This window comes from Scyliorhinus canicula, chromosome 12, assembly GCF_902713615.1.
Source record: "Scyliorhinus canicula chromosome 12, sScyCan1.1, whole genome shotgun sequence".
Classification (NCBI taxonomy): domain Eukaryota; kingdom Metazoa; phylum Chordata; class Chondrichthyes; order Carcharhiniformes; family Scyliorhinidae; genus Scyliorhinus; species Scyliorhinus canicula.
In genome coordinates this window covers 2,418,831-2,431,858 of record NC_052157.1, presented here as the reverse complement: position 1 = coordinate 2,431,858, position 13,028 = coordinate 2,418,831, and the positions used below count along the sequence as shown (strand labels likewise).

Here is a 13,028-nt window from a genome sequence, read left to right as displayed (position 1 = left end):
GTGAATACCAGCCTCCATCACTCCTGCTGTATCTACAGTGAATACCCGCCTCCATCACTCCTGCTGTATCTACAGTGAATACCCGCCTCCATCACTCCTGCTGTAGATACAGTCAATACCCGCCTCCATCACTCCTGCTGTATCTACAGTCAATACCTGCCTCCATCACTCCTGCTGTATCTACAGTGAATACCCGCCTCCATCACTCCTGCTGTATCTACAGTCAATACTCTCCTCCATCACTCCTGCTGTATCTACAGTGAATACTCGCCTCCATCACTCCTGCTGTATCTACAGTGAATACCAGCCTCCATCACTCCTGCTGTATCTACAGTGAATACCCGCCTCCATCACTCCTGCTGTATCTACAGTGAATACCCGCCTCCATCACTCCTGCTATATCTACAGTCAATACTCTCCTCCATCACTCCTGCTGTATCTACAGTGAATACCCTCCTCCATCACTCCTGCTGTATCTACAGTCAATACCTGCCTCCATCACTCCTGCTGTAGATACAGTGAATACCAGCCTCCATCACTCCTGCTGTATCTACAGTGAATACCCGCCCCCATCACTCCTGCTGTATCTACAGTGAATACCCGCTTCCATCACTCCTGCTGTATCTACAGTGAATACCCGCTTCCATCACTCCTACTGTATCTAAAGTGAATACCCGCTTCCATCACTCCTACTGTATCTACAGTGAATACCCGCTTCCATCACTCCTACTGTATCTACAGTCAATACCCGCTTCCATCACTCCTGCTGTATCTACAGTGAATACCCGCTTCCATCACTCCTGCTGTATCTACAGTGAATACCCGCTTCCATCACTCCTACTGTATCTACAGTGAATACCCGCATCCATCACTCCTGCTGTATCTACAGTGAATACCTGCCTCCATCACTCCTATTGTATCTACAGTGAATACCGTCCTCCATCACTCCTGCTGTATCTACAGTGAATACCCTCCTCCAGCACTCCTGCTGTATCTGCAGTGAATACCCGCCTCCATCACTCCTGCTGTATCTACAGTGAATACCCTCCTCCATCAATCCTGCTGTATCTACAGTCAATACCAGCCTCCACCACTCCTACTGTATCTACAGTCAATACCCGCCTCCATCACTCCTATTGTATCTACAGTCAATACTCGCCTCCATCACTCCTGCTGCATCTACAGTGAATACCCGCCTCCATCACTCCTGCTGTATCTACAGTCAATACCAGCCTCCATCACTCCTGCTGTATCTACAGTCAATACCCGCATCCATCACTCCTGCTGTATCTACAGTCAATACCCGCATCCATCACTCCTGCTGTATCTACAGTGAATACCCGCCTCCATCACTCCTGCTGTATCTACAGTCAATACCCGCATCCATCACTCCTGCTGTATCTACAGTGAATACCAGCCTCCATCACTCCTGCTGTATCTACAGTCAATACCCGCCTCCATCACTCCTGCTGTATCTACAGTGAATACCCGCCTCCATCACTCCTGCTGTATCTACAGTGAATACCCGCCTCCATCACTCCTGCTGTATCTACAGTGAATACCCCCCTCCATCACTCCTGCTGTATCTACAGTCAATACCAGCCTCCATCACTCCTGCTGTATCTACAGTCAATACCCGCAACCATCACTCCTGCTGTATCTACAGTGAATACCGTCCTCCATCACTCCTGCTGTATCTACAGTGAATACCCTCCTCCATCACTCTTATTGTATCTACAGTCAATACCCGCCTCCATCACTCCTGCCGTATCTACAGTCAATACCCGCCTCCATCACTCCTGCTGTATCTACAGTGAATACCCGCCTCCATCACTCCTGCTGTATCTACAGTGAATACCCCCCTCCATCACTCCAGCTGTATCTACAGTCAATACTCTCCTCCATCACTCCTGCTGTATCTACAGTGAATACCAGCCTCCATCACTCCTGCTGTATCTACAGTCAATACCCGCATCCATCACTCCTATTGTATCTACAGTCAATACCCGCCTCCATCACTCCTGCTGTATCTACAGTGAATACCAGCCTCCATCACTCCTGCTGTATCTACAGTCAATACCCGCATCCATCACTCCTGCTGTATCTACAGTCAATACTCTCCTCCATCACTCCTGCTGTAGATACAGTGAATACCCTCCTCCATCACTCCTGCTGTATCTACAGTGAATACCAGCCTCCATCACTCCTGCTGTATCTACAGTCAATACCCGCCTCCATCACTCCTGCAACACGGTAGCATGGTGGTTAGCATAAATGCTTCACAGCTCCAGGGTCCCAGGTTCGCTTCCCGGCTGGGTCACTGTCTGTGCGGAGTCTGCACGTCCTCCCCGTGTGTGTGCGTGGGTTTCCTCCGGGTGCTCCGGTTTCCTCCCACAGTCCAAAGATGTGCGGGTTAGGTGGATTGGCTATGCTAAATTGCCCGTAGTGTCCTAAAAAGTAAAGGTGGGGGGGGGGGTTGTTGGGTTACGGGTATAGGGTGGATATGTGGGTTTGAGTAGGGTGATCATTGTTCGGCACAACATTGAGGGCTGAAGGGCCTGTTCTGTGCTGTACTGTTCTATGTTCTATGTTCTAATACCAGCCTCCATCACTCCTGCTGTATCTACAGTCAATACCCGCCTCCATCACTCCTATTGTATCTACAGTCAATACTCGCCTCCATCACTCCTGCTGCATCTACAGTGAATACCCTCCTCCATCACTCCTGCTGTATCTACAGTGAATACCCGCCTCCATCACTCCTGCTGTAGGTACAGTGAATACCCGCCTCCATCACTCCTGCTGTATCTACAGTCAATACCAGCCTCCATCACTCCTGCTGTATCTACAGTCAATACCCGCATCCATCACTCCTGCTGTATCTACAGTGAATACCCGCCTCCATCACTCCTGCTGTATCTACAGTCAATACCCGCCTCCATCCCTCCTGCTGTATCTACAGTGAATACCCTCCTCCATCCCTCCTGCTGTATCTACAGTCAATACTCTCCTCCATCACTCCTGCTGTATCTACAGTGAATACCAGCCTCCATCACTCCTGCTGTATCTACAGTGAATACCAGCCTCCATCACTCCTGCTGTATCTACAGTCAATACCCGCATCCATCACTCCTATTGTATCTACAGTCAATACCCGCCTCCATCACTCCTGCTGTATCTACAGTGAATACCAGCCTCCATCACTCCTGCTGTATCTACAGTCAATACCCGCATTCATCACTCCTGCTGTATCTACAGTCAATAATCTCCTCCATCACTCCTGCTGTATCTACAGTGAATACCCTCCTCCATCACTCCTGCTGTATCTACAGTGAATACCCGCCTCCATCACTCCTGCTGTATCTACAGTGAATACCAGCCTCCATCACTCCTGCTGTATCTACAGTGAATACCCGCCTCCATCACTCCTGCTGTATCTACAGTGAATACCCGCCTCCATCACTCCTGCTGTAGATACAGTCAATACCCGCCTCCATCACTCCTGCTGTATCTACAGTGAATACCTGCCTCCATCACTCCTGCGGTATCTACAGTGAATACCCGCCTCCATCACTCCTGCTGTATCTACAGTCAATACTCTCCTCCATCACTCCTGCTGTATCTACAGTGAATACTCGCCTCCATCACTCCTGCTGTATCTACAGTGAATACCAGCCTCCATCACTCCTGCTGTATCTACAGTGAATACCCGCCTCCATCACTCCTGCTGTATCTACAGTGAATACCCGCCTCCATCACTCCTGCTATATCTACAGTCAATACTCTCCTCCATCACTCTTGCTGTATCTACAGTGAATACCCTCCTCCATCACTCCTGCTGTATCTACAGTCAATACCCACCTCCATCACTCCTGCTGTATCTACAGTGAATACCCTCCTCCATCACTCCTGCTGTATCTACAGTGAATACCGTCCTCCATCACTCCTGCTGTATCTACAGTCAATACCCGCCTCCATCACTCCTGCTGTATCTACAGTGAATACCCGCCTCCATCACTCCTGCTGTATCTACAGTGAATACCCGCATCCATCACTCCTGCTGTATCTACAGTCAATACTCTCCTCCATCACTCCTGCTGTATCTACAGTGAATACCCGCCCCCATCACTCCTGCTGTATCTACAGTGAATACCCGCATCCATCACTCCTGCTGTATCTACAATCAATACTCTCCTCCATCACTCCTGCTGTATCTACAGTCAATACCCGCTTCCATCACTCCTGCTGTATCTACAGTCAATACTCTCCTCCATCACTCCTGCTGTATCTACAGTCAATACTCTCCTCCATCACTCCTGCTGTATCTACAGTGAATACCCGCATCCATCACTCCTGCTGTATCTACAGTCAATACCCGCCCCCATCACTCCTGCTGTATCTACAGTCAATACCCTCCTCCATCACTCCTGCTGTATCTACAATCAATACTCTCCTCCATCACTCCTGCTGTATCTACAGTCAATACCCGCTTCCATCACTCCTGCTGTATCTACAGTCAATACTCTCCTCCATCACTCCTGCTGTATCTACAGTCAATACCTGCTTCCATCACTCCTGCTGTATCTACAGTGAATACCCGCCTCCATCACTCCTACTGTATCTACAGCACAAAGTTACAGCTGCAGCTCCCTCAATTACAGCGACGAGAGCGAAGGAACAAAAACATCAGCTCTTCCAAAGCAAACACATGACAATTACTGGATAACTTGAGCATCAGACATTCCACACAACAAAGCGACAGTAAACAGGCTCCCCATCGGTCACAGAGATTTATTTAATCATTTGGTACCAGTGAGGCCATCAACTGCCTATAAGGTCAGTTGCTAAGTTTCTCTCACTCACACACACCCTCACACACACCCTCACACACACCCTCACACACACCCTCACACACACCCTCACACACACACACCCTCACACACACCCTCACACACACCCTCACACATACCCTTACACACACACCCACACCCTCACACACACACCCTCACACACACGTCCTCACACACACACACACACGCCCTCACACACACCCTCACATGCACACACACACCCTCACACACACACCCTCACACACACACCCTCACACACACACCCTCACACACACCCTCACACACACCCTCACACACACCCTCACACACACCCTCACACACACCCTCACACCCTCACACACACCCTCACACCCTCACACACACACACCCTCACACCCTCACACACACCCTCACACCCTCGCACACACACACACACACACCCTCACACACACACACACGCACCCTCACACACACCCTCACACACACACACCCTCACAGACACCCTCACACACACCCTCACACACACCCTCACACACACACACCCACACACACACACGCACCCTCACGCACACACCCTCATGCACACACCCTCATGCACACACACCCTCTCACACACACGGACCCTCACGCACACACCCTCATGCACACACACCCTCACACACACACACACCCTCATACACACACACACCCTCACACACACACACACCCTCAAATACATACACACACCCCTCAAAAACAAACACACACACCCTCAAACACATACACACACATTCTCAAATACATACACACACATTCTCAAACACATACACACACATTCTCAAACACATACACACACACCCTCAAATACATACACCCTCAAATGCATACTCACACATCCTCAAACACATACACCCCCTCAAACACAAACACCCTCAAACACACACACACCCTTACACTCACACATATACAAACAAACACCCTTACACAGACAGATACCCTTACGCACACACACAAACATCCTTACACACAGACTCTCAAACACCCTCTCACACACACACTTACAAACACCCTCACACACAGACTCTCAAACACCCTCACACACACACTTTCAAACACCCTCACACACAGACTCTCAAACACCCTCTCACACACACTCTCAAATACCCTCACACACAGACTCTCAAAGACCCTCTCACACACACACTTACAAACACCCTCACACACAAACTCTCAAACACCCTCACACACACACTCTCAAATACCCTCACACACAGACTCTCAAAGACCCTCTCACACACACACTTACAAACACCCTCACACACAAACTCTCAAACACCCTCACACACACACTCTCAAATACCCTCACACACAGACTCTCAAAGACCCTCTCACACACACACTTACAAACACCCTCTCACACACACTTTCAAACACCCTTGTTATATTCCATGCCTTGTTCTCCAAGATAGGCAGATATGTAGTGTTTACAAAGAATATAAAAATAAAAAGTTTAAATCAAAACAAATTTATTTTACAATACTAAACTTGATTAGGTTCGCACAATTTACTAAGTAACATTATAAACTAATGACATTGAATCCGTAGTACAGTAATCAATATTCTCTCTATTAAACTGCACTGTAACTCAACCTTGTGTGATGTTTCTACAATGAAATTTTCTTCTGCTTTCCCATCAGCTTCTCATCACCTTCTTCTCCCGGAGTTCCCAGAGATGCTGCCTTCCATACAATAACTCAGCAACGCCATCTGGTGTTGAGTTACACATAGTTTCTGTTGTTAACTCTTTACTACACTTGTATTATCCACATCATTACAACCCTCACACACACTCTCTCAAATCCTCACACATTCTCTCAAACACCCTTACATACACACACACCCTCAAATAAGACCAAAAAGCCATAAGACATAGGAGCAGAATTAGGCCACTCGGCCCATCGAGTCTGCTTTGCCATTCAATCATGGCTGATATTTTTCTCATCCCCATTCTCCTGCCTTCTCCCCATAACCCCTGATCCCCTTATTAATCAAGAACCTATCTATCTCTGTCTTAAAGACACTCAGTGATTTGGCCTCCACAGCCTTCTGCGGCAAAGAGTTCCACAGATTCACCACCCTCTGGCTGAAGAAATTCCTCCTCATCTCTGTTTTAAAGGATCATCCCTTTAGAATTAGAATATTACAGTGCAGTACAGGCCCTTCGGCCCACGATGTTGTGCCGACCTGTGAAACCCCTCTAAAGCCCCTCTACACTATTCCCTTATCATCCATATGCCTATCCAATGACCATTTGAATGCGTTTAGTGTTGGCGAGTCCACTACTGTTGCAGGCAGGGCATTCCACACCCTTACTACTCTCTGAGTAAAGAACCTACCTCTGACATCTGTCCTATATCTATCTCCCCTCAATTTAAAGCTATGTCCCCTCGTGCTGGACATCACCATCCGAGGAAAAAGGCTCTCACTGTCCACCCTATCTAATCCTCTGATCATCTTGTATGCCTCTATTAAGTCCCCTCTTAACCTGCTCTCCAACAAAAACAGCCTCAAGTCCCTCAGCCTTTCCTCATAATATCTTCCCTCCATACCAGGCAACATCCTGATAAATCTCCTCTGCACCCTTTCCAATGCTTCCACATCCTTCCTATAATGCGGCGACCAGAACTGCACGCAATACTCCAAATGCGGCCGCACCAGAGTTTTGTACAGCTGCAACATGACCTCATGGCTCCGAAACTCAATCCCTCTACCAGTAAAAGCTAACACACCATAGACCTACTTAACGACGACCCTCTCAACCTGGGTGGCAACTTTCAGGGATCTATGTACATGGACACCGAGATCTCTCTGCTCATCCACACTACCATTAGCCCAGTACTCTGTCTTCCTGTTACTCCTTCCAAAATGAATCACCTCACACTTTTCTACATTAAACTCCATTTGCCACCTCTCAGCCCAGCTCTGCAGGTTAACTATGTCCCTCTGTAACCTGCAACATCCTTCCGCAATGTCCACAACTCCACCAACTTTAGTGTCATCTGCAAATTTACTCACCCATCCTTCTACGCCCTCCTCCAGGTCATTTAGAAAAATAACAAACAGCAGTGGCCCCAAAACAGATCCTTGTGGTACCCCACTAGTAACTGAACTCCAGGCTGAACATTTCCCATCAACCACCACCCTCTGTCTTCTTACATCTAGCCACTTTCTGATCCAAACCACTAAATCACCTTCAATCCCATGCCTCCGTATTTTCTGCAATAGCCTACCGTGGGGAACCTTATCAAACGCTTTACTGAAATCCATATACACCACATCAACTGCTTTACCCTCATCCACCTGTTTGGTCACCTTCTCAAAGAACTCAATAAGGTTTGTGAGGCACGACCTACCCTTCACAAAATCGTGTTGACTATCTCTAATCAAATTATTCCTTTCTAGATGATTATAAATCCTATCTCTTATAATCCTTTCCAAGACTTTTCCCACAACAGAAGTAAGGCTCACTGGTCTATAGTTACCGGGGTTGTCTCTACTCCCCGTCTTCTGGCACTATTCCTGTAGACAAAGATGACTTAAAGATCAAAGCCAAAGGCTGTGCAATCTCCTCCCTAGCTTCCCAGAGAATCCTAGGATAAATCCCATCCAGCCCAGGGGACATATCTATTTTCACACTTTCCAGAATTGCTAACACCTCCTCCTTATGACCCTCAAACTGGTCTAGTCTAGTAGCCTGTATCTCAGTATTCTCCTCGACAACATTGTCTTTTTCCTGTGTGAATACTGGCGAAAGATATTCATTTAGCACCTCTCCTATCTCCTCGGACTCCACGCACAACTTCCCACTACTGTCCTTTAGTCTGAGATTGTGACCTCTGGTTCTAGCTTTTCCCACAAGTGGAAACATCCTCTCAATGTCCACTCTATCCAGGCCTCGCAGTAACCTGTCAGTTTCAATAATATCCCCTCATACACACACACTCAAATACTCTCTCACACACTCTCTCAAACACCCTTACATACACACGCACACTCAAATACTCTCACACACACTCTCTCAAACACCTTTACACAGACACTCTCAAATACTCTCACACACACTCTCTCAAACACCTTTACACAGACACTCTCAAATACTCTCACACACTCTCTCATACACCCTTACACACACACACTCTCAAATACTCTCACACACACCTTTACACAGACACTCTCAAATACTCTCACACACACTCTCTCAAACACCTTTACACACGCACTCTCAAATGCTCTCACACACACTCTCTCAAACACCCTTACACACACACACTCGCTCTCAAACACCCTTACACACACACTCTCAAATACTCTCACACACACTCTCTCAAACACCCTTACATACACACGCACACTCAAATACTCTCACACACACTCTCTCAAACACCCTTACACACACACACACTCTCAAATACTCTCACACACACTCTCAAACACCCTTACACACACACACACACTCTCAAATACTCTCACACACACTCTCAAACACCCTTACACACACACTCTCAAATACTCTCACACGTACTCTCTCAAATACTCTCACACACACTCTCTCAAACACCCTTACATACACATGCACACTCAAATACTCTCACACACACTCTCTCAAACACCCTTACACACACACACACACTCTCAAATACTCTCACACACACTCTCAAACACCCTTACACACACACACACACTCTCAAATACTCTCACACACACTCTCAAACACCCTTACACACACTCTCAAATACTCTCACACGCACTCTCTCAAATACTCTCACACACACTCTCTCAAATACTCGCACACACACTCTCTCAAACACCCTTACACACACACACACACTCTCAAATACTCTCACGCACACTCTCAAACACCCTTACATATACACACACTCTCAAATACTCTCACACACTCTCTCAAACACCCTTACACACACACACTCTCAAACACCCTTACATACACACACACTCTCAAATACTCTCACACACACTCTCTCAAACACCCTTACATACACACACACTCTCAAATACTCTCACACACACTCTCTCAAACACCCTTACACACACACTCTCTCAAATACTCTCACACACACTCTCTCATACACCCTTACACACACACACATACACACACACTCACTCTCTCTCTCTCTTTAATGTCCTTACTCACCTTTTTATTTTGGATAAGATTTGATGGGATTTGTTTTGATAAGTTGACGCGGGATACATAATTAAATGTGGGAAAGGCAGGTTGCTATGGGTGAAATGTATTCTTATTGAACTGAAATTGCGATTTTACCCGGAGTTCAACCAGTGACACCTTCATTTTAATCTGAAAATGAAGATGAGAAGCTGGAAGGGGATTGAAAGGGGGAAATACACACTGACTGACCTTGACTGGATTGATCATCGACATGACTTTAACCACATTGTTATTGGCTATGATGTTCCCCTTGAACCACCGCTCAATTTGTCTGTTAAATTTCATGAAGCAGACGTAGGTGATGTAGCCAGAGAGCAAGAGGACACTCTCCCACCACTCGATCATATTGTCCAGGAAGAATATGATCAACATGATCAGGTCCAGGATGTAGAAGGAGACATCCCTGAACAGGGGCCACCAGGTCAGGTGCAACATTTCCCTGGAGAAGACCGCGCACATTCCGATCACAAACAGGATGTTGAACACAGCAGATCCCACAATAGTGCCAATGCCCACGTTACTGTGGGAAATGAAGACTCCAATCAGCGAGGTGAAGAGTTCAGGGGCAGAACCCCCAGCCGCCATGAACGTGGCTCCCGCCACATCGTCCGAAATGTCAAAAGTCTCAATGATCTCCCCTAAAGATGGAACAAAGAATTCATCGCACACCAGGGCCAATGCGATGAACATGTAGATCATCCCCATAGCATGGAGCACCACCCAGCCCTGCCTGCGCTCCTCCACTGAGAACAGGTCAACAGGGTATTCACCCTTCGAGTGGCCCAGCGGAGGTTCCAGGGCCTCCATCTCGGTGCTACTGCCTCCCAGCACTGGGGGCACTGTTGTGGGAGCCGGGATAATCTCATTTCCCACTCGAATGCAGCCCCTTAACCGAGGTGTCCCTGTTATCGCCCCACTGCTGCTTTTGTTGGAGCTGCTGATGGTGTTCGGGGGCATTGTGGGGGTCCTGGCTGTGGGCGTCCTGGGGGTCCCGATTGTGGGGGTCCTGGGGGCCCCGATTGTGGGGGTCCTGGGGGCCCCGATTGTGGGGGTCCTGGATATGGGGACTCCGGTTGTGGGGCTCCAGATTGTGGGGGTCCAGGTTGTATGGGTCTTGACTGCAGGGGTCCTGGTTATGGGCACCCCAGTTGGGGGGGTCCCAGGTGGGGGGGTCCCGGTTGGGGGGGTGCTGGTCTGCATTCTGATGTCCCTTTCCGCTTGCAGCAGCTTCCTGCCTTGGATGGAGAGGGATTCCTGACTCGAACCAATCCCACTTGTTGCTCTTCGCGATGTAGAGTGTTGGAAATTTCCGGTGAAGATTTGATAAACGGAGCAAATGAGCAGCCCTGAAATCAGGAAGAGAACCCGGTTCCGGGATAACTTTCTCTTCCGTCTCAGATACATGTCTGTGTGCGGGAAAGGATGCGATTGCCTTTGAATAGAAGTATAGTGTTGTTGAAGATGAAACAGTTAAACCTCGCCCATCAAAGTTTCTTTCTATGAATGGTTTTTTTCGCGTTTTTCCTTTTGGGGGTAATTTGTTTCTTTGGTGTTTATTTTCAAATTGATGAAAGTGTTCTTTCCAGTGGGGCGATTCTGGGTCACAGGCACATTTCCCCCATGGCCAGTTGGTCTCCTCTCTAACCTGTGGAGGGAAAAGTAAAAACAACCAGGAAACCATAATAAGACCAGAGAAAAAAACACAGGAAATATTGAGATAAATACAAATGGTCCTGAGTATAAAGTGATATCGGTCACTCGACCTGTCCCCCTGCATCAGTGAGAGTTACCCTAATACCCACTTAACAATCAGCGACATCAGCCTCTCTTTTTAAGAAGATTAAAGACATTGAGTATTTGTCAATGTTCTCTGTCGATTATTCTTTTTGTCTATTCTGTACGTACTGTGTACGTTCCCTCGGTCGCAGAAAAATACTTTTCACTGTACTTCGGTACATGTGACAATCGGTCATCAATCGATCAATGAAGTGAAAAACGTTAATCAGATCGGCCCAGTGAGCTCCCTCTCGCCTCCAATACCCCAATATCTGACCCCTAATGATGCAGCAACCCACCCCCTGAGGGTCCCTCATACAACAAAGGGCTGAATTCCTCAGCTTCCTCACCCTGTTTCTACAGAAAGAAACACATCCTGAATTGGAAACAGAATTAATTTACCTTGGCCACGAATAATGGAGCAAATTAAACCCTCCACCAGATGTCATTAAAACGTTGAGATATTGAGTTAGATTTTCAAAGCCCCAAGTTATTACAAATGTTTAATAAATGATCACATCGCTAAACCTGGAATTAACCTTCTAAAGGTTTCTAGGTTTTCCCGCTGATCGCTCTTACCTGGGACCTGCTCCTGGAGTGGGAGTGACGGGTTTTCTTCTGCTCCTGTGGAGGATGGTGAGGGGCTGAGATGGGGGCTGGTGAGGGGCTGAGATGAGGGTCGGTGAGGGGCTGTAATGGGGGGGGGTGAGGGGCTGAGATGGGGGGCGGTGAGGGGCTGTAATGGGGGGGGTGAGGGGCTGAGATGGGGGGCGGTGAGGGGCTGTAATGGGGGGGTGAGGGGCTGAGATGGGGGCTGGTGAGGGGCTGAGATGGGGGCTGGTGAGGGGCTGAGATGGGGGGCTGGTGAGGGGCTGTAATGGGGGCTGGTGAGGGGCTGAGATGGGGGCTGGTGAGGGGCTGAGATGGGGGCTGGTGAGGGGCTGAGATGGGGGCTGGTGAGGGGCTGAGATGGGGGCTGGTGAGGGGCTGAGATGGGGGTTGGTGAGGGGCTGAGATGGGGGTTGGTGAGGGGCTGAGATGGGGGTTGGTGAGGGGCTGAGATGGGGGTTGGTGAGGGGCTGAGATGGGGGCTGGTGAGGGGCTGAGAGGAGGATGCTGGTTTTCCTCGTCTCCCTTTCGTGTCAGTGCTCCGGGTCAGTGTGAAGGACGTTGCCAACAAGCAGAATAAAGCTGCAGAG

The 13,028-nt window shown here is 48.3% G+C and overlaps 1 protein-coding gene across 4 annotated transcripts in view; it reads right to left on the bottom strand.

The window, feature by feature from the left end:
- slc24a1 (solute carrier family 24 member 1) overlaps positions 1–12,554 on the bottom strand; it is a 108,131-nt gene extending 95,577 nt beyond the window's left edge. For all 4 annotated transcript variants that reach the window (XM_038813426.1, XM_038813428.1, XM_038813427.1 and 1 more), the window contains exons 1-2: positions 12,409–12,554; positions 10,243–11,698 (exon numbers count right to left, since the gene is read on the bottom strand). In XM_038813426.1, coding sequence (XP_038669354.1) covers positions 10,243–11,457 — 1,215 coding nt within the window. In that variant the 5' untranslated portion in view covers positions 11,458–11,698; positions 12,409–12,554. The remainder of the gene's footprint in view (positions 1–10,242; positions 11,699–12,408) is intronic.
- Between the last annotated feature and the right edge of the window lie 474 nt (positions 12,555–13,028).